General features: G+C 40.4%; 1 protein-coding gene across 2 annotated transcripts in view; it reads right to left on the reverse strand.

Moving 5' to 3' along the window:
- The window catches only part of FNDC1 (fibronectin type III domain containing 1), a 35,953-nt gene extending 14,878 nt beyond the window's left edge, over positions 1-21,075 (reverse strand). The window contains exons 1-12 of one of the 2 annotated variants that reach the window (XM_065731527.1): positions 20,880-21,075; positions 18,878-18,976; positions 17,791-17,905; positions 17,294-17,481; positions 16,897-17,004; positions 14,799-14,987; positions 12,267-14,072; positions 11,469-11,584; positions 9,534-9,645; positions 8,562-8,939; positions 4,456-4,521; positions 2,381-2,533 (exon numbers count right to left, since the gene is read on the reverse strand). In XM_065731527.1, the coding sequence (XP_065587599.1) occupies positions 2,381-2,533; positions 4,456-4,521; positions 8,562-8,939; positions 9,534-9,645; positions 11,469-11,584; positions 12,267-14,072; positions 14,799-14,987; positions 16,897-17,004; positions 17,294-17,481; positions 17,791-17,905; positions 18,878-18,976; positions 20,880-21,075 (3,526 nt within the window). Of the gene's footprint in view, positions 1-2,380; positions 2,534-4,455; positions 4,525-8,561; positions 8,940-9,533; positions 9,646-11,468; positions 11,585-12,266; positions 14,073-14,798; positions 14,988-16,896; positions 17,005-17,293; positions 17,482-17,790; positions 17,906-18,877; positions 18,977-20,879 lie in introns of both variants that reach the window. The other variant, XM_065731517.1, reaches the window with a different exon arrangement.
- Positions 21,076-25,714: the final 4,639 nt, after the last annotated feature.

Raw genomic sequence — 25,714 nt, forward strand, 5'->3', positions numbered from 1 at the left:
TATGCACATTGGCAAGGTTCCCCTTGGTTTTCTCTTCTTCATGTTCAAGAGCCCCAGCTCTCCTCAACTCCTCTTCATACATCAGGCATTCCAAACCCTTTATCACTTTCATTTGCCCTAGCAGCTTCCTACATTTCTGCCTGGGCAATTCTAGCTGTCCAGTCCGTTCATAATTCTTTGTAATTTAAGGTGACAGTTCCTGAACTGGTCTCAGCCAAGTTGCGTGGACTTCCTCACGCTATGGCAGTAAACCTGAACTAAAGGAACAACATAAAAAACAAAAACAAAAAAATACCATGGCAGAGGAAATGATTGGTGCTGCTTGTGCTCTCCTTTAGCCTTTCCTTAGCTTATGCTCCTCAGACCAGACTCTTGCACTTTACCAAAGGAATTTAGAAATGAAAGCTAAGATTTTGGTGGTCTTCAGGTAAGCAAACAGCGTTCAAATGCCATCAGCTTTGGATTATGGCCTTGCCCTTGCTTGGCAGACAGGAATCTTCTTGTGAATGTTATCTCATTCCATACAGAAATCATCTCCATGAGGGAGGTGTGCAAGAAACCATTTACTGGTCTTTGTAATCAGAAACCACTGCAGCAACAGAGCATGGTTCCTGCTCAATTTGATTCATAAACAGGGGAAAGTGAGATGCCCATATTCAGGGGTACCCCACACACGCACAACTGTACCCAATTACCTAAAGAGAGGAGGTCCATTTTTACTGCAAGAGGCAGAAGAGAGTAGTCTGGCTACAAGACCCTCTGCACGCTACCTACAGCTGCTCTGGGTTGTTGGGTGGAAACATCACACGCATTCTCGGCATTTTACATGTGGGAACAGATCCCTGCCAGGGCCTTTGATCAATATCTAAGAGTTTACCAGGTCCTGCACAAACATTCTGAAACTACGCTGAAACAACAAATGAGCAAGAATAATAACTCCAAAGCAACGCATGAACACTTAAACAAAGCAGTTAACACAGTGGTCCCCTGGGTATTAAGGGACTGGGAGTAATGAGTTTCCACCTTTCAGAGACACAACCTGTAATTTCTATTTTTAGAATCTTTATACTGACTGGAATTGCACTTTGGCTCAGTAAATAGATTAGACCACCTTGTTATTTATTTAAATGTCACAATAACATTCAAAGTAAGGACTATAACACTTGCCTTCTGAAATGTTTACTCAGTTGCAAATGAAATGGTAATGTTTTTTCCATAGTGCCTTTAAATGCTCATAAACTAACGTTTCTTGGTTTACCTTATTAGATTTCATGCCCTTAGGGATTTTTTCCAGATCTTGCAATGAAGCTATTTTTAGCCCCTCTAGCTAAATGAATCAAGAAGCACTGTCAGTGAAAGAGCTGAACAGAAACATCATGAGATTGTTTGGACAGCAAAACTGAAGATGCAGTGGAAAAAGCCTTAGCAAATATAAAAACAAATATTTCACTCCAGCAGCAGAGCTGCACTGTAAGCCACGTGAAACCTGCAGATGTTGGAATGGAAGGCAAGACATGAATCAAAGATGACTCTCCATCCCCTTGAACTCACATCTGAAATGCCAGGCAAGCTAACACATAACCTGACCTCAGTTCAAAGTCCAGACATTTGCAAATGTCTACCAGGGATCTAGCAATCTTCCTGGAGGCTGAAATACAATGACCTAGCACCTCAAAATCCCTCCAGTCTGATCTCAAGCTGCTTCTCTGACACAGAAGCAGAGCAGCGATGCCTATCTACACACTTGAATGGCTCACATATGCTGGAGCAATACTCATACCTCATGCCAGCATACTGTGGGTTCATTCCCTATGCTTCTACAGAAGAAAGAAATAGCAAAACCAAATTTATGCCTGCAGGTTTTACTTTTTGGAAAGTTCATATCCAAAATACCATTCATTTCTTGACTTTCCTGAAGCACACCTTTGACATACATGGTGAAATCATAGGCGTTACATGAGGCAGTGAAAAGAGCTAAGTCCTCCAGAGGATGACTCACATCTATGTGAGACTTGCACTGCCTGAACTAATGGTGTGAAATTGAAGTGATGCAGTTGAGCTTATTAGAGCACCAAAGTAGACACACTTATTTTCTCAGTGACTTTAAGTAAACTGAATGTGATGCAGGATATGAAGCAGAATACTTACATTATAAGAGTAGAGAAAGGTTTGCATTGCTTCAACAGTACTGGTGCGAGTCCACATGTAGATGTGAAAACATGAGCAAAGTACTACTGTTTAGGTTTCCCTGGTGACAGTCCTTACAAGGACCCCACTGTTGGTCATATTCATGCAATAGCCTTTGCTTAACGGCTTATCTTCCGACAAGAATTACTTGCAGCACTAGCAGCAAGCTATGTAATACAAAGGATATCCTTACCAGTGAACCGTTTCTTCCCAGCAATGTCATACTCTGATACAGGGCCGGTACCAACAACACTAGTCTCTGGATAGACAATTTCTGATTCTGTTGTTGTAGTCGTAGTGACAGTGGTGGTGGTCGGTAGCAAAGTGCTCTCGAAAAACTCATAATCTTCAAAGGAAACATAACATAAAAATGTTAGTCTGTTTTCACATCATTTTGGCTTAAATATGAGAAGGAAAACATTTCTGTGACCAGAGACAGTCCCAAAGAAGTGCTGCTGATCCTACTACAGCTACTGTACATTCTTTATGGGCCTCGAAGTCAGTCAATCACACTTCAGTCTTGCAAGGGTTTCCACTAAACTGATGGACAGCAAGCACAAAGCCTTAGAAAACGAATGCCACTGCTGACTGGGACCTCATTCACACAGGTAAAAAGAGTGACAATGAACAAATGTATATCCTATATTCTACATTTCTATATAATCTATATTCTGAATGTGTCTTATCTGCCATCTCCCTTACCACCCCTAAAAGAAGACTCCACAGTAACTGAATCTATCCACAGCCTTCAAATGCCAAAGGAGGGAAATAAAAGAGTAGAAAATATAACTCTTTAAGCAACCTCTGTGTTACTTATCTAAAATCTTAGAGCTGATTCACACTGATCTTAAAACCCTCCTGTAACTAACTGACATGGTGTCTTTGTACTTGCCATTTGTGGTCCCATTAAAGGAAAACAAATTGGCACATACAAACCTCCTCACATTCAGTCTTCCTTGATATCCAGTCCCATTAAATTCAGAGCTCTTTGAAAAGCCATCATGCTACAAGACTGACTGAAAGGAAAGAAGCATTTGACATCCCTGCCATATCGTCATATGGGCTATGAAAACTCATCTGATTACTTGGATTGCTTTTCCCCAAAATTGCTGATGTCTTCTGTAGGTGACCTGCCCCTATAAGGAGCCTCAGCAAAAGACCTGCATGCTCAGGATGTAAAGAACATAGACGGTAGGGCTTGTGCAGTTTTCAGTCCATTTTCTCCTCCGCAAATTCTAAATGCCAGCCTCAGTATGAGGCTACTAGAATAATAAGCACAAAACTCTCAGGCATTTTTCTCTCAGCTGCTGCACCCTCTTTCTCAGAGCTTATTTTGGTTGGTTGGTTGGTTTGACTTATATTCCCAGCACCACATCCACAAAGAAAAACTTTTTTTATTCTAAAGCCACAAATTCTACTACAAAGCCAATACTAAAAGCTTTGAGTTCAGCAAAGGCCTGTATTTATCTGCTTTAATATGTGGGTGTAGGAGGTGGAATCTGAGAAATAAAAGAAGCAGAACATCAGAAATCAGTGGTGGTGTACAGTGAATACTATTCCCAGTAATTTATTATTTGTTTTCCTACTAGAAACCTATAATTAAACGCCAGGACTTGAAGCTTCCTCGTTACCTAACTTTTGCGTGTCCTGACTTACAGCACCAAAATGGCATGAATATAACTGCAAAAACATTTCCCTCTTCTCCTTTTATCTGTTTTCAAATTTCTTTAATTTAAATTCTACAAGGATTCGGCAGACTAATTACTTTATATCTAGGTGATCTCATTCAGAATGAGAATGTTTTATAGTCTAAATGCAGACTAAACATACAAAAAAGACAAGAAAATATTCATAATGCTGGGTTTGTAATTCATTGGCACACTAGTGCTAAAAACACGTTTCCAAGACTCAGACAGTACTTTGATTTTCTATTTTAAAACAATTCAGTGATTTTGGACTAGATGTTGTACCAGAGAATGTCTAGCAGTGAGTGCATGAACCAGTTCTGAATGTAATTTATTTCCAGAATAGGCTCCTGTTATATTGCAGACAGAAAAGGACCCTCGTGTCCAGAAACAGCTGCACTTACACCACTGTTCTTCACATATGATGCAAGACTATGGAAAGATTTTCCATTCCAGCTCATCAATGCTTGCTTAAGCTTCTGCGTATGTGCATTAATCAGTCATGCAAACTCAATTTCAAAGAAAGAAAAAAATGCAATCCAAAACATGTCATTTGCAATAGATACTTATGGTTAAACTGTACCATCATCGTATATCACATATGCCTCTGGAGTTGCTGTCACTTCTGAATCCAGTCCTGAGAATGTATCTACTGAAAGAAAAAAAAAATGTTGTAACAACTCAGTGGTCTCATCTTCACACTCCTATAAAAATATTAAAATAAAGTTTTAAATTAAAATCTTTATCTGGTTGATTTACAAAGAAATAAGACAACTGCCAAGCTTGCTGGATAACACAATGACAGTCCGTTCTGCATATTTCATGTTTAGAATAACAGATGAGTAGCTAACCACAACAGCTAGGAGTTTTGCTGGAGAAAAATAGTTTGAGAGCTGTAACAAAAAAATAAGAGTAATACACTTTCCAGGGGCTCTGCACTGGGCCCCAGGGCTCTTGGAGCAAAGGCAGATTATCTACAACCACATAACACTCACATCAGAACAATATTTTATAGTCTCGAGCGTAGCATATATAAGAAATTTATATTAAAAGAAAAAAGAAAGAAAAATTCAAAGCAATTCAAATAAACTGAAAAGTTCCATTTAAATATCTTTTGCAAGGTATGAAAAAACAAGCAATCCACAAATGGCTATCACTGAAGTCTGAAATGCATGGATTTGTACAATGATGCAATTGGTGCTGGGTCTCCCAGTGTCCAGCACCCAGATCCAGAAGACTGAATGCCCATTGCATAATTGGGGCACATGCATGCAGTCCTGAAGTCCTGCACTGACTTAATCCAAAAGAAATTGAAATTGTTCACAGAGATTGCCCCAAGATACAGACAAAAGCACGGCAAGTAAAGATGACTGGGAGGTGCACATCAAAACCCCCCAGTTCAACCCGAAGGCTAATGCAAATGCTTCTAAATTGCCACTCATGTAAATCATCTTAATCTCTTTGCAGAGCAGGTATGTAGCACCTGATACACCAACTGCCAGGTAACTCATCTTGTGAATTCTGAAGGCTACCCAGCGTGCTTGGAGAAATTTCTCCACGATATTGTAAGTACAAAAAGCTCAGATCAACCATGGAAAACAATGCAAAAATATCAGAAGTGTGGTGCTGAAACCCACAGCAGGTAAAATCAGAAGTCTTCAGCTGAACACTGAGGTTGAGGGGAGGGCAGTGTGCAAATAGAAGAGACAGTCAGCAAAGACCTCCGGGTAACTATGCTGAATTTGGAGTTTGTGTATTACTTGACATGAGAGAAAGAAATGTGATTTTCACCAGGTCAGTACTATGAAGACTGGAAATTTTCAACTCCCAGTAATAAAACTACGAATTTGAATGATACATATTGTATTGCTTTTTTAAAATTTAGAACCAACAATTATTGTAAAAGACCATTTTCTTTTCTACTATGTGAAGTTTCTTTTAAAAATGAATAACACAGCAGTAATTTCAACTCCAAACTAAGCTATGAAAACACAGGAAATTGGTTAATTCTTGCCAGACTTTCACACCAATTCTGACATTTTCTAAGAGTACATTTAGGCTACATTTAGTACATTACAGAAGATCAGCCCCTTGAGAGCCACTTTGACAGTCTAGATTTTCTGCAGAATTATGCAGATCTTCTCACCACACTGGTATCAGCCAGTATCAGAACAGTAATGCACACTGTTCTCTTTGACCCCATCAGAGTCATCAGGAGGCTCAGATGTGCTAGAAATTTGAAGTCTATTGTAGGTAGATTTCAACTCATTCAGTCCTATTAAATGCTCAGCCTTTGTTTATATAGAATCCAGCATAAATGAATAGATTGTATTTTCAATTTTTATATCTGTGCAGACTCTTCTGTTTCACTTTCTGTGTTTTGTGAGCACTAGCAATGGCATGAAGAAGATGGGGTTGTCCCCAGAAGACCTGTTATTATCATTTTCTCCACATATACCAGCTGTGTTTCCCCAGCTTGCTCTAAGCACCCTTGTTGCATCTTTTCAGTTAACCCTGCCCGTAACAAGTAATGCTATCTCATTTCCCATGGTCTTTTGCCATCTGTGAAAACTGCTCAAGCGCCAATTGATTTTATCACACAAAGCAAGTGACTGAGGCTCCACTTTTAATCTGTGTGAGATCACCAAAAAATCTAACTGATTTCACTGTCAAACCACTCCAGCAGAGTCAATCCCCTTCCTGAAAGTTCAAGACTGCTGAATCAAGTGAAATGCTGGTAATATATTCTGTTGGGTTAAGCAAAATTTCTGCCAGAGAGTAAGAGAATTTGCCAAAGCTTAAGTAGAACACGTGGTGGTGTTTTTTGGCACTTGCAGCCTCTGACTGTTTTAGGAGTAAAGCTCTCAGAAACAAAATATCAAGCTTTGGAATAATAACCATTTCACTAAATGAACTGGAGCATTTTCCAGATGCAGATTAAAATGAAAGACAAAATTAAAATATGATTTGGAAACCTTCAATGGAGAACAGTATGAAATGTTTTGATAATTTAAGCAGTAGTTGTTTATCCCTCTCAAAACAGACATTGCACTTGTTAAACAAACAAACAGCAATTGTTAAGTAATTACTATCTTCATGCTTTCTTTCCTCTGTGGAACAGGCAGGTTGTTTCACTGCATTCATTAATTGTTGAAGTAGGACACCAGGATGAACAGGGAAAAAAAACAGATGGAAGAAAATCCTAATAACCACTCTTCAGGCAAACTTTCATACTTGTTAGGTAGGAAGCAATGCTGCTCAAGTTATGTAACAGTAAGGAGTAGAAATCCAGTACCATCTTGTAATTGTACACCTCAATGCATTTGCAGACTTATTGTTGAAAGGCCAGACAGTTTAGGAGTGACTTTGAGAGTCATTCTCACTGAACACACAACGTGCACAAAAACAGTTTCTCGTTCATGGCTCTGACAAAGTTCAACACATCATCACGCTACCTGGTGTACGTTGAGGGTTTTATTTTGCTTTCTACCATGCATGATGTTTTTACATGTTCCTAAAAATCACAAGAAAATTCCTTAATCCACACTTCTCCTAAATCTTTCCTAAAAATAATACTCCAGAGCTTTTTATTTGGAGCTTGTTCCCGGATTTAGAACAGACATGCTTCATGAAATGTTATTATTCTTATACATTTTCAGAAGTCATTCAGGTATCAAACAGCACAGGTGGTGGGAATGGGAGAGACAGTACCAAAAATACAGTCCCATTCAGGAAACTTTGAAAATATCACGCTGACCACGTACAGAAATATTTATAACACATTCATAACTAAATATAAAAGCAGTGAAAGTACCAAAGGGAAAATTAAAAATCTTCAAAGAAACATTTAATGACATAGACAACCATGGGGCTAAATATAACACTAATGTTTATCTGACAAATTATTGTAATTCCATCTGCTTAAGGCAATAACGTCTCTACCTTATTACTTACCCAATGAAACTGGTAAGAAATTTTTTTGTCTTCTCAGATCATTTCCAAAGCTGCCATCTTCACACTCACTACTATTTGCTGATGCCACATCTTTCCATATCTTCTGTACTCTTCAATGTGACAGTTCAAATTCTCAGGCAATGGTTACATAACCTACTTGTATATCTACTTCAGCTTCAGAGACACAGGTGTACGAGGAAAAGGTAAACAGGCGTAGTTACCCATTGAAACTAGCTACTCCAGATGGCAGATGTCTGACTACCAATTCTTTCTTTAGGTTATAGCCATGCTTCTGCTGCCCCTGGGTAGACTGAGCTGGAGTCTACCTGTAAGTGGAAAGAATAAGGACTGCCATGGTGGTCCTTGATCCAGTTTTGTAAAATAAGTAGCTAACTGATTTTCAATGCAACATTCAAGCGATGAAAGGATAAAACCTGATAGGAACAAGCTCAGAAGACTTGTGAGAAGACTGGATTCAACAAAAGGTGAGGATTTTCCTGAAATCAATATATTTCTGTGATAAGCTTCAGCTCAGGGGAAAACTGACATTTCCTAGTAAAAAAATATAAAACATTTAATATGCAAACCCTTCTGTAGCTCCTCTAATCTCAGCTCCTTATCTTATCATGAGGACCACAACCTTCAGAAGTAGATTCTTTTCTGCTTTATGTTTATCCAAGCATGCTGTACAAAAAGCACAACCAAACAATTTCCAACAGTAAAAAAAGAAGTTACCTTCTGCATTGCACTCTGGCAGGCCATCAAACCCTAACAGCAACTTGCCCTCGTCATCATACTGTGCATAGGTACCCGGAGGACAGGTAGGGGGTGGTTTCTCAGTGGGAAGTTCAGTTGTAGTTGGTTCGGGAGTGGTAGTTGTAGCAGTTGTTGTGGTGGTTGTAGTTGTAGTAGTAGGTGTTGTAGTTGTTGGAGGTGTTGTTGTAGTAGTAGTAGAAGGAGTCGTTGTTTTCTTAATCATTTCAAGACCAATTAGAGGTTTTCCTCCAAGGCTTATTATTGGTTTATCTTGTGCACTTGCTACAGGCTTGCTAAATCTGCCATGTCCAAACAAAGGTAATCCATCAGGACTCACCATTGGGGCACCCTTTTCGTCTAGGAGAGAACAAAGGCAAAATATTTCATTTATTATAATCACAGGTTTCCTGCAGGCACTGAATCTGCACTTAAGATAAATATTCAGATTAAGTGATATCAAACCAGCAGTGTTTTCACAAATCATACACAGGGCTTTTCGCTATTTGTAGTCAGTGTCAGAAAACAAACAAACAAAAAACCATTACATATACATGACTGGTACAGTTCAAGTAGGGGAATAATTATTTCTATGTACAGAAATAAACAAACAAGTTATCAATCTCTATTCTGGCTCAGTTCTGCAGTCCCTTCTAATGCTCATACATGTGGGAAAGACTTGGATGATTCTTGATGCATCATACTCAAGAACCCTGCATTGTGCCCTCATGCATCCCCAGATCCTGAGATGCGCTGACTGATGGTGACCTGAAGTACAGTAATCCCAAATGGCTTGCACAAGACCTAGGAATGCTTGGAGCCCTGAATGGCTCAAAGATTTGTACCATGTGCACAAAAACTTTGTATTTTTCTGTATGTATTTTTGTATTTTTTCCTGTATTTTTTCTTGTATTTTGTATGTATTTTTTCTGTAAAATGGAAGCTGCAACTTACCAACAATTGTACGTCCATCCCCTCCTAATTTCACTCGAAGTGGGTTGCCTTGGGAATCTTGGAGGTATTTTCCTTCAACATTTAGCACTAGTCCTCGGTCAAGATCTACAATCTAAAAGGAACAGATGGGACTCAAATTTAGCTAACATAAGAGAATATGAAATGAAATTTCACAGCAGCAGAAATCCTGGGGAAATTCAGATGTTAAGTGTGATGAAGAACATGTACAACACCTTCAGACAGACTTGGAAGTGAGTATAGGAATCACTGAAAAATTACTGCTGAAGAAGGCCCCAGGAGCTAGGCTCCAGAGTTGCACAAGCACCAAATATGTATTGGCTTCTGTAGTGCTGGCATGTACAGGAGCAACTCCCTTGACTTGTTGCACTGAGTTGCTTGGGCTGCACTACTCCTAAAGCAGATTAATGTAATGCTTATCTGAGTGTGACCCCAAGTCCTTTTAAAAGCAGTACTTAAAAGCATACCCACTAATCAAAAAAAGAGAAAAATTAAACTAGTTAATTTAGATTGAAATAGCAGTGAAAACAAAGTAACTAAGATTTTAAGTGAGGTAGGAGACTGAAGAAAAGCCTGTCTCATAAAACAAATCTGCCTGAGAGTCTGGACTGAATTTAAGAGGTTACTTCAAATCCAGTCCTCATTGCTGTTTCAGCCCAAAACAGCTGAACTGTGTGCTGTTTTAACCTGAGTTAATATACACTGTGCCACAGAACACAAAAATACAAAAGCTGCTAGCTGCTGAGAAAGAACTGGGAAGAGGATAAGAGCAGCACATTCAAGCTGGCAAGGAAAAACTTGAATTTGGTGTTGCAGAAAAGACTGCAGCAGGAGGAAAGTAAATCACGAGATCAGGCCGCCTGCTGTTGCAGTCTCTGGAGGCCTCCAGGCACCAGATGATGACAGACTATTTCTCTTGCTTTACAAAATATTTAGAAGGTTCTGCATATAGCAATGTCCTCCTCTGCTGCAGCAGGGACAGATGCCCCACAGTCTCCCTAGCACCTCTCTGGCCCACTTTCTGAAGTCTATCTAAAGGGTCTTGGACTTGCTTTTCAAAATGCCTCCCTTGAATGTGAGTTACCTGGTGCAATTCTCTGTGCTCCTCTAATACAATCAAGAAGATTGAAATGGCCATAAAATAATTGGTATTATGCCCCTTCTTTTACTTGTATCATGTAGTGTTCTACTGTATGAGCAGCTCTACTGACACCACTGAAGCTGGTCAGAGCCTTACCCTACTCAGTGTTCGAACAGCCACACATGAAACACTATTTTCTTCGCTACACTGGTTGGTTATAAACTGACTGGAAAGGTAAAAGGCAAGCATTTAGGCATCTAGCAGGACTTGCCATTAATGGTGCCAAGTTCTTCTGAAAGTACCACTAGAAATCTGACTGAAACACAGAACAGTAAAAAGTATAACTTCGAGGCCTGTCACCCCAGGAAAATACTGTGACATACTTGTTTTTACAGCACCATGCCATTTATGGAGCAACTTCTCATGCTGACAGTCTTGTTCATGAGCTTCTCCCAGGAGCATGAATTTGGAAGAAGCATCATCACAGTGCCCATCTTTCATGGGAACTATGTTGGACAATTACTATTCACATTGTGCAGCAGTGTCCTGAGTCACTGGGGAGCACAAATTCCACTGACAGTGAGGAAAAATATTTCGCTAAGCCTATGGGAGTAACACTGTAGTTAAGCATTCAGGGTTTTAAATTAGATATTTGAAATGTTTGAATAATGAAATGGAGTATTTATCTTTAGATTTTAATTAAACAGTGGAATTACATCATTAAACATGACCTCATTTTACAGCTTCTTTGACTAGGGACAGTGTTTCTTCTCTTTTCTCAGTGAAAAAGTAAAACAAAAGGCCAAAGCATCTCGAATGTGCAGAGGTCACCCTACCCACTTTGTTCCTTGAGGGCCATTGATTACTCTCTGTCCACTTGGTTTTCCATTATTACCAGCTAATATTTTTCCATTTCCATTCTTCGTTGTAAGATTAGGTCGGCCATTGTAACCTGAAATACATAAGAAAATACACTGGTTAGACAAAAACTGTGCATACTACAAACCACAAAAAGCAAAGGTCTTCAAAACCTCTTATGAATATATGGTTACATGCAAATCCCGTATAGGTGTTTTACTGGTAAAGGCTCTAAGAAGACTCCTACTAGCAACCCTTAACTTTGTTAAACAGATGCATATATTCCAGACTTCCTCATTATGATACATCTCAGAATCTGTAATCAATATTCAAACAGTAAGCAGCTGAACCAACATGTAACATCACTGCTGGATCTCAGAAGCCATAACAGACCTAATTCAACAGCATGTTTGGGCTGCCATGCATTGCAGCAGAGATGGAAACACAGCCATTAAGATATTCTTGAACTTTGTAAATATCTGGGAAGTGTAGTGAGAGAATGTATCATTATTAAACAGAACAACTTTCCTAATCTGAAGTCCCAGAAATCATTATGGATAATTGGACCCTTTGCAGATCAGACTGCAGGACCAAAGGCCTAGAGCACATCACACAGATCAGACAACGTCCTCAAAAACAGGGCTCCCTGAAAACATCTGAAATAACTATGTTATACCGAACAACTTAGTTTGCTTTCTGATAGAGAACTTTTCATCTAATTGTTGATCTTATGAAAACCTCAATTCAGCAACAGTACTAGAACAAAGACAAGATACCTTGTCTATAAGGAGGTCTAACAAACTGCCGCTGGGAAGGGCTCCGTAGCCTGGAGTTCAATAGTCGTTGGCGAGGGGACAAAGTGGAAGAGGAAACTGCTGGAGGAACAGTGTGTGTGGTTGTAGATTGAGAAGAATGTGGCCAGATGAAGCTTGGTTTAGATGGGGTATGTTTGTTAGAAGAATGAATAATCCGTGATGCTACAGCAGAGCTGCCTGGTGATTCAGGAGAAGAAATTTTTAATGTTGGAGTTCCTTCCTTCTCTTCCTCTTCAGATCTCAGTTTGTGAGGTAGAAGACTGTCCATAGATTTCCTCTTATTGCTAGTAGTGTCATCATATGTTTTTTTATTATCTCTAGAAAGAGAAGGGGACCACTTTGCTGCCAAAGATGTAGGTTTCTCTTCCACCTCTTTCTGACCATACTCACTGCTATCATCATTCTCTTCATCAGAAACTGACTGACGAGATTTAGAAGAGGATGAAGAAGGAACTTTTCGAGGAAGTGCAGTTTGGGACATTTTAGATGGTAACAGGTCATATTTTTTCTCTGTATGGGACACTATTCTTGTAGCAGCCCTTGACTGACTAGGTAATGAGGGATGAGTTTGTCTTGACATGGATGACAACTTTGAATTATACTGGTTGTCTTTTACTTTACCACTGGCAGAACTGGAGTCAGGCTGAGTAAGCTTTGATTTGTAAGAAGGTACCTGAGAACCTGGCTGCTGTTGCTTTGAGAGAGATGAACTTGAGCTTCCCTGAGAGAAAGATGTAGGCAATCCCCTAGAAGTGGACAACTCCTTAGGAAACATAGAGTGGCTGCTGGCTCGGTCACTGTCTTCTGTTACATCCTCATCATCATCTTCCTGCAATTCTTCATTACTCTGGGATGAAACAGGAGATGGCAGCCGCCGGCCCCTGGAATGAAGTAAGGAAGGACTGGTTTGTACCTTCTGCAGAGGTTCTGAGGGGAAGGTCTTATGGGTTTTTTGTGATGGAAGATGAGAAGAGAATGTCTTTTTAGGCAAAGACACACTTGGATGACTTGGGTCCACCTCATGAGTTACAACAGACTGCCGATTCGATGGTAAACCCAGGAGACCAGACTCTGTTGTTTTAGAAGGCACTTTCACCAGCAAAGGATCTGGCCTTTCTTCCACATTGCCAGAAAGATCATTATTTTTGGCAGGCAGAGAATGGGTAGAGGCTTTAGGAGAAGGCACATTAGAGTTACTTTGCCTCAGTTGCTTTGTTTCATTATCTGAGTACTTTGGAACAGATGAGGCAGAAGAGCGTTGTGCAGAGGATGGTGACAGTGCTGATGGCTCACGTTTCTCTGTGCTACTCTGTCGTGACAACTCTGATGTGCGAGTTCGAACAGGGGTCCCCCCTGAGGCAAGAACAGGATGGATGGTCCGACTGGAGGACAAGGGTCTAACAATCCTCCTGTGATCCTGGGCTTTTGGTAATGCCGTTGGAGCTTCTTCTGATGAATCATGATCCTCTGTCACTTCAGTAGATTGGAGATCGAGTTCCAGCTCTCCTGTCCTTCTGGAAGGTAACTGAGATTTATTCAGAACACCTCCTCGAGTCAAGACTTTATTCTTATATTCAGAAAGAAGATTCTTTTTATCCCCAGCACCAGGTGAATGAACAGATGACTGCTTAGAGGAAAGTGACACCTGCCCTTGTGAAGAAATAGAGGATCTCTGAGAAGGAGATGAACCAGCATTCACAGGTTTTTTAGCCTCTGAATTGTCTTGAACCTTTGTTTGTTGCTGAGCAACTGAATCCTCATTACGATCTGAAAAAAAAAAAAATGATTGTGTTTATTCGTAGCAATAGCAGAACAAAATACAAGAAGAGAAACCAGTCAGGTAGCAAGAACAAGACTACTTAAGAGATGGTGAGATGGTATTTATCTCTGTACTAATCCACTTCTGTGGATTTTTCATAACTCACGTAAAACTACAAGCAATTAAAATAAAAAATCTAAAAGTGAGGACTGCAACATTCAGTCAGCAGAATCGTACCATTAGCAGAACTCAGTCATGTTTACAACAGTATGCTGCATTGTTCTGTCTGAGGCAGGATACATTTTTAGTTTAGAACTCAGTAAATCCCCACAACAGCACCTCTTTGGCAAGGAGGCAGACCAGTTTAGCTGACTTTAAAGAGCAGGAGTTGTAAGGAACAGTGCAACTGTTTAGTATAGTTTTACTTGGCCTTTGCATAGCAAGAGCACATGTATTCCTGCAGCATACCAGGGAATAGAGTATGGTGTGCCCTTATTTAAAATGTTACAATGTCCATAACGTCACATGTTACAGAGCAATGAATGCTTATCTTCAAGTATCTCTGGACAATGTGATGATGAAAAGAGTTAGCAAAAAGAGTGTTGAAGAAGTAAAATCCCATGGGTTAGATGAAGGGTGTGCAGGAGAAGCTAAGAAAAGTCACAGAGTAAACACAAGTGGAACCAAGGCAAGTAGAGACAGACTAAGCAATTAGTGAGTGGCTTGGTGCTTACCTGCTGGTATGGCAACACTGAAGGCTTTAGACTGAGGACCGGGTCCCCTCCTGTTTGCTGCACGAATTTTGAAAATATAGCGTTCCCCAGCCTGCAGACCATCTATTATGGCTGATGTTGTAGCTCCAGAGTAGGTGATGGACTTTGCTCCAAAAGGCTTGAGAGCAGGGGCGTATGAAAGAATGTATTCTGAAATGATTTGGCAGACGGTTGGAAGGAGGAAACTGAAAACAGTCCTGTTTCCAGCGGACAGACTGTATGGGTAGGATGAATTAGAACGTGCATTACTAAAATTAATACACTAGCAATGCACGCCGAGTCAATAGCTGGAGTACAAAGACATGATATATCTATAGATAGATAAGTTAAATAAATATTTGTTCATCTTAATAGAAAGATAAAAACGAATCATTTCAATGACTTAATGACTGAGATGACTTAAGAAATTTGCCTTGCTCTCATCTTTCAGATTAGGATTGCACATGTACCCTACTAGTTTTCTGTAGAAAGGGATAATTGTGGGCACGAAGAGGAGCTTAGCCACATGCAGGTTTCCTTGTCTTTTGCCTTGGTCTGTAAGAAGCCATATAAACTCCACGTGAATAAATGAAAAACTCTAGAAGCATAACACTACTAAGAACATGGAAATTATTCTTTTTTAATCTAAAAATGAGACTGCATTAATTGCATTAAGAAATAATCCAAGCACATGACGTCAAAACCAAGAAAAAAAGTCATCAGTATGGAAGCATATTTGCTGCCGAGACAAAACAAACACCACACGGTATCAGAAGGCATCGTGAACTTTGATTTAGACTTTTGTTTGTTTGTTTGTTTTGGAATGCAGAGGAAACATTTTAATTACAGAAACACTGGCGTTACTCCTGGTAGCTTTCAAATGGCTACCAGAGGGCAGTTCTTTAATATGTGGTATAAATACGTAAAAGGGAAAGAAATGACTATGAAGTGCTAATTCAGTGGTTTCACTTAGCCAGTGTAAATATCATGTATGCTGCTTATTTAGTTTAAATATAAGGTTTCTCTTGTAATACTTCATACCCAAGCAAAATGTAATGATATATCAAGTGCATATAAGTGTTCAGACCTTCCATCTGGTTGAATCATCTAAAGATCAGCAGACCAATTTGGAAGAAGGCTTACAGGCTGCTCAAAATTAGGAGCAGATTTTAAATTTCAGATAATGTCCCTGCATGATCTTACTTCAAGAAATAGTAATTCTTAGACAGAATTTCAGTTCTACTGAAGTAATTGGCAAAATTCCTTCTGACTTCAAAGAGGAAAGAATTCCAACACTGCCTTGAAGAATGCATACAGTAGATCTTTTACAGGGTCACAGTACACTTCCCTCCAGGATTGGGACTTTTTAAACTCTGAGATGCTACAGTGCTGATAAGACACTTCCAGAAACTTGTGTAACTGGAGAACACAATCTCATCAATCATGAGGAATGAGGGCAGCCAAAAATCCTGCCTATTTCTTTTTGGAGATAAAAAGGGGGAAAAAAATCCAAGAAAGCTTTTTTATTTTTATTTTTTTAAAACATTCTATGCAAGTAATGCTACTGACAAATGAGCTTTCCACCCTCATATGGCAATGCTACACTGCACAAGTTTTACTTGTGAAATCTGCTGAAATCTCTATTTGTGCTTGCTTTATAAGCAGAGGCTTCCCTTCCACAATAAGCCAGAAATTAAACAGTACAATCTCACTCATTTTCTTGTCAGCCACTCAACTCTTCCTTAACTTTTATTTACGTATTTATTTGTTTGTTTTTGTTGCCTAACTGTTACAAATCTATTGGGAAACATCCTTCCTGAGCTCCATTTCAACCTGCTTAATGATGAAGAGGTAAGAATACATATGTGCTTTGTGATATCCTGGGGACAAGTTGATGGCTTCCCAGCTGTGCAGAAGCTGAATCTGGGCTGGAAACAAGGAAACCTTGCTTGGGTGTGAGCCACTAACAAACCAAGTAGTCCCAGGCACAGTAAGCAGTTTCAGCTTGCTGTAGTGCGGCAGTCTGCTTTTGAGAAGATTAGATCCTTTCCAGAGTTACAAACTGAGAGTGATGACTTACCTTTGACTTTTCCTTCACTCTCTGGGAGAGCATCCCAGGATGCTGCTACAGAGGTTGGCTTACCCTTCAATGGCCAAACATCTAAATTTTCAGGTGCACTTGTAGGAGCTGTAAAACAGAGAGACATAGAAAAGGCAATTAAGAAAGCATGACCCACATGGTGTATGCTTTTTGCTCCTTCTTCCCATAGCAGAAACGCCTATATGCTCATTTCAAAGACAAATACAAAGTACATACAGAGCTCAAGTCCACACATGCCCATTTACATCTCTGCATAAGGCTGATACATCCAAAGGAAGAGACAAGTCCAAGCTGCTGTGCTGTTTCCCAGTCATACCCAAACCACCTCTCCCACTCCCTTCTCACTGCAGCAGCACCAGAACCTTTCTATACACACCTGCCTCCGGGGTTCGCTGAAAAACAGACACGCTCCATTTGCCTTCCTTTTCTCCATCCATGATTTGGACTGCAAACTCATACATGGTGTCTGGTGCCAAGTTCTCCACCAGTGCCCGTCGGTTGGACACCTGCTTGTAGTCCCACCTTGCTGATTCTCCTTTTTCCCGATAACGAACATTGTACTGTCTGGGATTAGATACAGGAAAACAAAAGTTCAAACACAAAGCACATCAGCAGAGCAAAAACAACAGCCTCCAAGGTCCCAGCCCCATGCTGCTGCATAGCCCCATCCCACGGTGGTTTCTCTGCTTATTTTTTTCTCCAAATGGTGAAGCACTCCCTACCAGCCACTATCACAGAGTTACTCAAGCTCCTGTACCCAAAGCTAAACTGTTCCTATTACCAACTGTTAAATAAATGCAGAAGGAATCAGTACTGCACTGTCAGCATTTCACCTCTACTATCTATTCAGAAAAGGACACGTGGGCTGACTACCTGTTTGCTGCAACCTTCTGCTTCTCATACTGTGGGTCCGTCCAAGCAACGAGCACAGACTGAGAGGACATCACTCGAACAGTTATGTCCTGAACCACCTCCACCTCTTCCTCCTCTTAAATTAGAAAAAATGGCACATCAATAACAAGAATAGTTGAGAACTCATTAAATCAAATTAAAAAAGAACTCAGTAATTTATGCTATAATAGACAGACCACATGGTTGTATAGCAAAGACAACAATACTGGAAAAGCACACGTATTTGATTAGAGGACTTGAGTACTCATATATTTCACAGTCATTTAATATTTTGCTCACACAAGCAGCTACAAAGCACATTTCACTTCTTCCAAATGGGTTTTTAGTACAGATGGTTCTCAGACAATACAAGATTTTCCAGTGTAAACAAACTCACCTCTACAGTGGTGAAGAGGTCTTATCTACTACTCAAAAGTGGCTTAGAGGACCTAATTGCAAAGAACACACATTTTTCACCACCTCTCATGATGGCAGCATCTCATAAACAAGCCACAGAAGTGGAAACCTCTGCCTTTCTCCTAAAAGTGGTTGCTTGCAATGGGAGCATGTGAAAGGAGAAAGCAAGCATGAGAAGTTGGTGGAAGCACCTCCACAAAGAATATGCAAGTTCTGACAAAGGTATTTTCCAACAAATACTTGAAACAAATCCATCCACCCTACACTGTTCCAATCTCCTGTGACTGCTGACTGGAAATCAACCCTGCAGAAAACAAGGCAGAAGTGTGACAAAAAGGCATCCAGTTGTGGAGGTGCTGGCTTCAATTTAATCAAGTCTTCACATGCAGTTACTGCAGTCTGTAAGGTCTGCCAATAGCTGCAGCAGAGGAGATTAAAAACAATAAAGAAAAAACAGCAAAAACTCAACCATATTGTAATATTCTGTTATTTTATTAATACTGCGTGAGTCAGAGGAGCAGAGACAACCATGAAGCTCTTTAAAACCCACACAGAAAAACCTACCTCAGGCACTTGCAGTCGAAAAACAGAAAGCTATCTTAATTCATTCAAATGTCTCCAAGAATCAATAGTTGATGTAAAAGAAACATACCTATGACTTTCCTTTTAGTTAAGGATGACCTATAGACAGGTTGACTGCGTCCTTGGGTACTCCGTGATGGCAAAGAAACCACATGAACTGATTCAGAGGCTGTATGTGGAGGGAAAAAACAGTCTCTTCTGTAAACTTGTATTTGTAAACAACAACAACAAAAAAAAACCAAAAAACTTCAGTCTTTACAGGTAGAAACACATTTCATTATTTCTTAAGATACAAAAGGATCAGTAATTTATTTTGATTCATTCATTATTGTTATTCACATAATATTTCATAAGTTTCACAGCGCATATGGTAAGAACAATAAAGATGGTTCTAGAAGTGGGAAAGGAAATTATTAACATGAAAAAAACACCTTACAAGATTTCTGTATTCTAGGTTTGAGCTCTTCTCCTGATCATTTGATTATTCAAAAAATATTTGTCCTCCATCTTGAAAAAAGTGAAGTTTAAAAGCAATAAAAACAAGATACTTGAAATCACATTATATAGAATTTCTCATCAAGATGCACTATAATATTGAATATCCACCAAAACTGTGGCTAAAAAGAAACGATAAAACAAAACAAAACCCCACAATATCTAATACCTAGAGACAACCTCATCCTGAAGAAACTTAGAGTACAGATGAAAGTATAAGAAACAGAAGCAGCAGCAGCAAACACAGCAGCCAGGCACTATAGGGAAACCAGAAGAGTACTGGATTGCCAACACAACATTAGCACAGACGTGGAACCACTGTCAGCTACAGTGAGTCTCTTTCCAGAGCTGTTCTCAGAAGAAAGATGAAAAAAGATGAAAAGTGAAGAGAAGGGATGAGAATAGTTAGGAGATCCCTGCTAGGAAAGGCTGTGAAACCCTGGAATAACTGATAAAGGGTGACCTAGAAGTTCTCTCTCTTTGGATAGACCAAGATAAGTATGTTCTTTTTGTACAAAGCCTACAAAATAAAAGAGGAAATAGATATTTAGTTTACAACGCCAGGAATTCTGGCAGCCATGTGTGATTTTTGAACTATCCCCAGCCTTGTAATCCATGACCAGACTGTCTGTGGGATAAGCTTCCAATATACAGGAGAGATTAAGAAGTTTAACCTTGAGCAAATGCATCTGAACAGCTGAAACTTCCAGGAAGAAGGTCAAAGTAAGAGCCATTAGTGCAGACCTTGAGCCCACTCAATGTAGAAGAGCTCACCGAACAGACAGGTAAGAGAAGAATTACATAACCTACACCAAAAAAAAATCTTCTGCCTCTGGAGAAACAAAACTGCTGCAAACCCCATGATTACAGCAAGCTAGAAGTCCTCCAAGTGCATATGAACTAATGAAGGAGAGCAAATCATTATAGTATGGAGGGACAGGACAGGAAGCACAGCAAAGGCCAAAACCTGACTGTCTCAGGAGCCCACAGTGAATAGGACCTCCCTAGGGAACTGCTGAGAACATGGGCACATGAAGGTAACAATCCAGCATGGAGATCATGGAACCGTTCTACTGGTAAACATGAATACATTTAATTAGGGTTAGCTTTTTATCCACTGGTCTGAAATAATGCAGGGGCACAATTTTTAAGAAGAGGAGAAGAACCAATGGATTTGAGAGGTGCCCCACCACGTGCAAAGAGACTGTGAACTATGCCTCTTCTTCTCTGTCCTCCCTCTACTATTAATATGGGTAACTTGCACACGGTCTCTCTTTGATGCTGCATCACATTGTACTATACTTTCCAGCTTGGTAATCACATTTTCATGTAACACCAAATACACTTACAGCAAATGTTTTCATTTATAAGAGGAAATCATTCTGATGGCTACAATAATGTGATCGATGGCCACGTAGAAGCAACAAGCATTTACAGAAGATGGCTTTTTGCCTGGAGAGCAGCCTTGCCAGATATAGAAAGAGAAACCAAAGACACAGAACAAATCGATGGGGTAACTGCCAAGGGCAGTCTGGCAGCAGGTCTCACTTAGGTGTTATCATAGAAATCCGGCTTACCAAGTTTTCTTGCTTCCTGGCTTTGCCGTTCTTGCGGCAGTGGGACATAGCTCATCCTTCGGCTGCTCTCTCCATACCCACGGATCTGTGATCTGCTGCGTGGACTCCTGAAGCCTGCTCCATAAGGTGGCCTCCACCGAAAAGAAAACCTGCCATCTGGAGCCTGGGCACGAGCTCTCAGAGGTCTGCTTGGCATGTCCTTCTCTTCAAAAAACAAGCAAACACACAAAAAACCCCACCACAGTTATTATGAAGCATGTGACATATATAGCAGCCCACATACACCTGTTGCAAGCACACCTTAACTGACATCAGAACAAATAATTTAATTTTACAGTTTCTTAATTTTGCTATAAAACCCAACTGCAGAAAGAAGCTTTCCTAGCAGGATGCTCAATACTCTACAATGCCTTTTCTCAGGCATTCAGACAGGGTGGTGCAGGACACCCAAAGTGAAAACACACTGTAGTACAAGAACTGCTGCCAGAAACTAGGATTGTCTTGCAGCCTTCCTGTTTAATCTTTCCCCATTTTTTATAAATCTCCTTTCCATAGTTGAGGCACACAAGAACATTATTTTTCTGGCAAGTGCTAAAGGTCAGCATATAACAAAGCACAGAACAATTTCACTATTTTTAAACTTTACTGTAGAAAACAACCTACATTAAAAGCAGGTACTCCTCTCCTAAATCCCTCACTAATGTTTCTGCTCACTGACAGCCTCACATTTAACAGGTCTGTTCTACAAATGCCTCTGCTCTTGACTTCACAAACTCCCATGTCATGACACTTGGGCATTCTGCACTGTAAGAGCAACTCATGCAAGCCATTTGTCAAGTTAGCAGTACTCTTTTAAGAAGCAGCATTAAAACAAAGATTTCCCAAACATCTAGTTTGCCTGTTCTCAAACCCTCTCACTCACTGGCTAAGCCAGTGCTATTGCAACTATGGAAGTGTCCGAAGAACAAGAGCCTGGGACAGTACCAGCTGCAGAGACCTGGGTAGACATCAGTGCATGGAAGTACCCCCTTCCAGAGCAGCAGTGAGATCCTCTTTCCAGCACCAGCTTGGTAGTTCCTACTTATTTCCATTTAAATTATGTTACTCGAACTATGTATTAATGCCCCCATGTCCTCACATACACCCAAAGCAGATTCTGTGTAATGTTCCTGTTCAGTGACGCATCTAAACCACACTTTTCACTGGTCTTGATCTGCTGACAAAGTTGCATCTTCTCACACTCTACCAATAAACTTTATCCTATTAACTTATCCTTTGGAAAGAACCACAGTGACTCCCAGAGCTGTCTGCAGACCTCTCTTTGAGACCTCAAAGAAATGCAAGGTTTCAGTGCTAAACAGGTATATAACACACACAGAGAACAGCACACTCCAAGGGAACTCTGCTATTGCACTAGAACACTGGGCAACAGTTCAGCATGATAAACTCTTATTTCAAAGTTTCAGCACCTACAGGAAGACAAGAACATCATTTTAAACACACAGACTTAGCTGTGCCTCCCTGGTGGCTGCTGCTCACCAGTCCACCAAAACGAAGCAGCTATAAACACAGATTAATCAGCCAATTAAATCAGTACAGTAAAGAGAATTTCTTTCATGAGGCTCTCCATTCACTTTTCAAGGAATATTCAGTCCCATGCTGTCAAACACCTGCTTCCACAGAGTCTCTTCTTGCTCTCCTGAGCAGTTGCTGAGCACAGATTTCAGAAGATCAGCAGTCACTGATCATGCAGACAGAAGCCTTTATTCACAGATCACCGTGGGGAAACAAAAGAAAGCAAAACACAAGCTGGAAGGAAGCCTCAGAGGTCTCCTCTCTGACACTCTCCTCAAAGCCAGACCACCTCTGACACTGAGCAAGGCCAGCTCAGTCTTCAAAACCCACACGGACAGGGTTCATGTAGTCTTCCTGGGGGCTGGCTCCTGTGATGCACCAGCTGCCCAGAGGGAAAGTTTTCCCAAATGTCCTACACAAACCTGCCAAACTGCAACTTGTGGCTGTTCCTAGCAGCCTGAAAAAAACAACCTGACAACCCCAAGGAGCAGCTTTCTTGTAGCCCAGGTTCAAGCAATAGTTAGCTGCTGTGAGCTATCCCCTCACCCTGCTCTTGGCCAGCCAGACAAGCCCCTCTCCCACAGCCTCTCCCAACAGCCCAAGTGCAGCTGGCAGCCACAACCTCCTCATATCTCAACATCCCTCCTGAGCCCCATCCTTAGAGAGCCATTGAAGCCCAGGCTGGGGGCCTGGGCAGCCTGATCTGGTAGGTGGCAGCAACTGCTGGAGCATTATGATCTTTAAGGTCCCTCCCTTCTAACCTAAGCCATTCAATGATGTTAAAAACTGGGTCCCATTGGACAGCAGGACAACAGACGCCTTTGTGGCTGCCCATCCCTGTCCAGATTTCCTCTCAGCAGTTCTGAACACTGTTGAGCACTGAGAGCCTGCTGATGCAGGGAGCAGGGAGGGACACTGCAGCCCATCAGCTCTGCTTCACCAGCTGAAGCTGAAGCCATGGCTTCCAACTGGAATCAAAACAGAGAACTGTAAGTGACAAAGGATACAAAAGAAACCATCCTAGCCAGAAAGCCATATGGCAAGAGTTCAATTTAAAACAAATGTGGCCTTAAGCAAAGAGAATTTTACCGGTATTGATGCTGAGTGAAGGACATCAGCTGAGATTTTAAAACCTATACTTCCTTAAGGATTAAGTTACTTTCCTCGCTGTAGCACATTTACTGCCTGTTGTTTCTATTTTGCTAGTTAGCTTCACTTTTATTTATCTTTTCTCATTACAGTTTGACCAACAGGAAAGCATCCAGGATAGCTCTGATGATAAGCGTGGAACCACCAAAAACAGTATTTTTATATGAAGCATGCTCCCAGCTAGGCAAGAAAGTTCTCTCTCAATAAGAACAAAGAGCAGTTTAATTAAACACCAGGTAGGAGAAAGAAAGAAATACAGTGCAGCATTCAAAGTAATTCAGTTCCTAAGGTAGTGATTGCTGTGGGGAGCCTGAACTCAGGAACAATGGTCTTGAACAGCTCACAGTTCATGAAAAAAGAAAGGTCAAAGCACTACAAAGGACAAATTCCAATACCTTCTTCTGTCACTGGGATCCCATTCATAGCACAATCAAGTGCTAGATGTGCACATGGAAATGGCAAGACTTGGATTTATGTATGCAGTTTGTTTATTTGCCTTTCTGGGCTAAAGAAAACAAAAGAAAGCAAAACCTCCTGAAAAAAAATCAAGGCATTATTTTCAGTCGGACTGTGAAGAAAAGAGGCTGAAATGATGAAGAACCAGGTAAGTAACTACTTTATGACAACTGTATTAAATATTATAGTAATACTAAAGGCAACATGGAAATATGAATACAAATGGAAATTTGATGTAATCTAGGAAAAAAGCAGTGCTGAAATTGAAAAAAAAAGTACAAGAGAGAAGTACAAGACAGAAATGAGGGATGGACAACCACAAAGTGGATCCACTGGAGTGATGCTGGGTTTCATCTACTTTCAACTGGCCTTTGTACAAATTCTTCAGCTTCTTCCAAACAGATTAACGTGACAGTAAGAACTGCCTTACCTATGCACAAAAGTCCAACATGTACGTAAGTACATGTACTCAACAACAAGTAATCCTGACAGGAATCTCTCTTTTACAATAGTCTAAACATAGACAAGTTGCTTGAATTCTCAGTAGAAGATAACTCCGAAAGACACAAAGACTTCAGATCAGTGTGAAAACTGAACAGCTGACAGATATGACAGTCCCTGTGACTTCTCCTATGAGACACAGTAGATCTGACATTTATACAAGCACACAAGTCTGCAGTTATTGTTCCCCAGTTAATACCTACTCTGGCACACTAGGAATTCAACTGGATTTCAGCAAACTCAATAGGAATTCAAATGGATTTCAGCAAACTCTTGATGAGGTTCCAAAACCGTAGCAATGAAAAGACACACTGAAAACACATTCACTCCCAATCATTTTTTTCTAATAATTTTTGGGATTGACTACCAAGTGATTGACTGAACTGAAAACTTATACTTGGCCACCTCCCCAGTAGTTGCACCTAGAAGTATGATGAGGCTTTTTGCCTGAAAACTGGTTAAACAGTTTTGTGGATCTCCATTCTGTGCAAACTACAAAGGTCAACTACAGACCATCTTCAGACCTCTTCAAAAGTGCTCTCTGCAATCAAACCAAAATCAAGTCCTTTCCCACATTAAGGACAATTAGAAGGAGTGACTCCCCCCTCTGCTCTCTTCAGCACAGAAATCCAACATTACCTACAGCTGCAGGAATTTGTATATTGCATCTTAGACCCAAAAATGCAGGGCTGATTAAAGCCCTGGTACTGACATATCATAGTTGAAACATCCACTAGTATTGCCAATGTTTCTGTGTGTGTCAGGAGTATGGGAGAACGTTTTATAAATGATGTAAGCCTAAAGTTTGAGGTCTAAGCTGAGGATAAAACATCCTCTAAACAACCACACAAGAAGGTAGCTTGCACTTGCCAAATCACACAGATTCTTCAGAAGGCCTCATCAATTATTGAGCAATGGAAAAACAGATTAGCTCCAGATGAAAAGGAGAGTACTGACCCTTAGTAATCAATCTGTAACTGTGGGGAAAAAACATCCTAAGCAATTCAAGCCTATTAGAATATGAATGTAAAAAGTAGCTGAAATCTGAAGCCACCAAAAAAATAGAAAAAATTATAAAAAAATTCAGGCACTGTTAACTTACCACCACAAGTCTAAGTGTGAAATGTTTGCTTTTGCCCTTCACAGTCAGCAAG

The sequence above is a fragment of the Cyrtonyx montezumae genome, unplaced genomic scaffold, assembly GCF_038088225.1.
Source record: "Cyrtonyx montezumae isolate F1298 unplaced genomic scaffold, pur_monq_1.0 scaffold_0, whole genome shotgun sequence".
NCBI classification, from domain to species: Eukaryota; Metazoa; Chordata; class Aves; order Galliformes; family Odontophoridae; genus Cyrtonyx; species Cyrtonyx montezumae.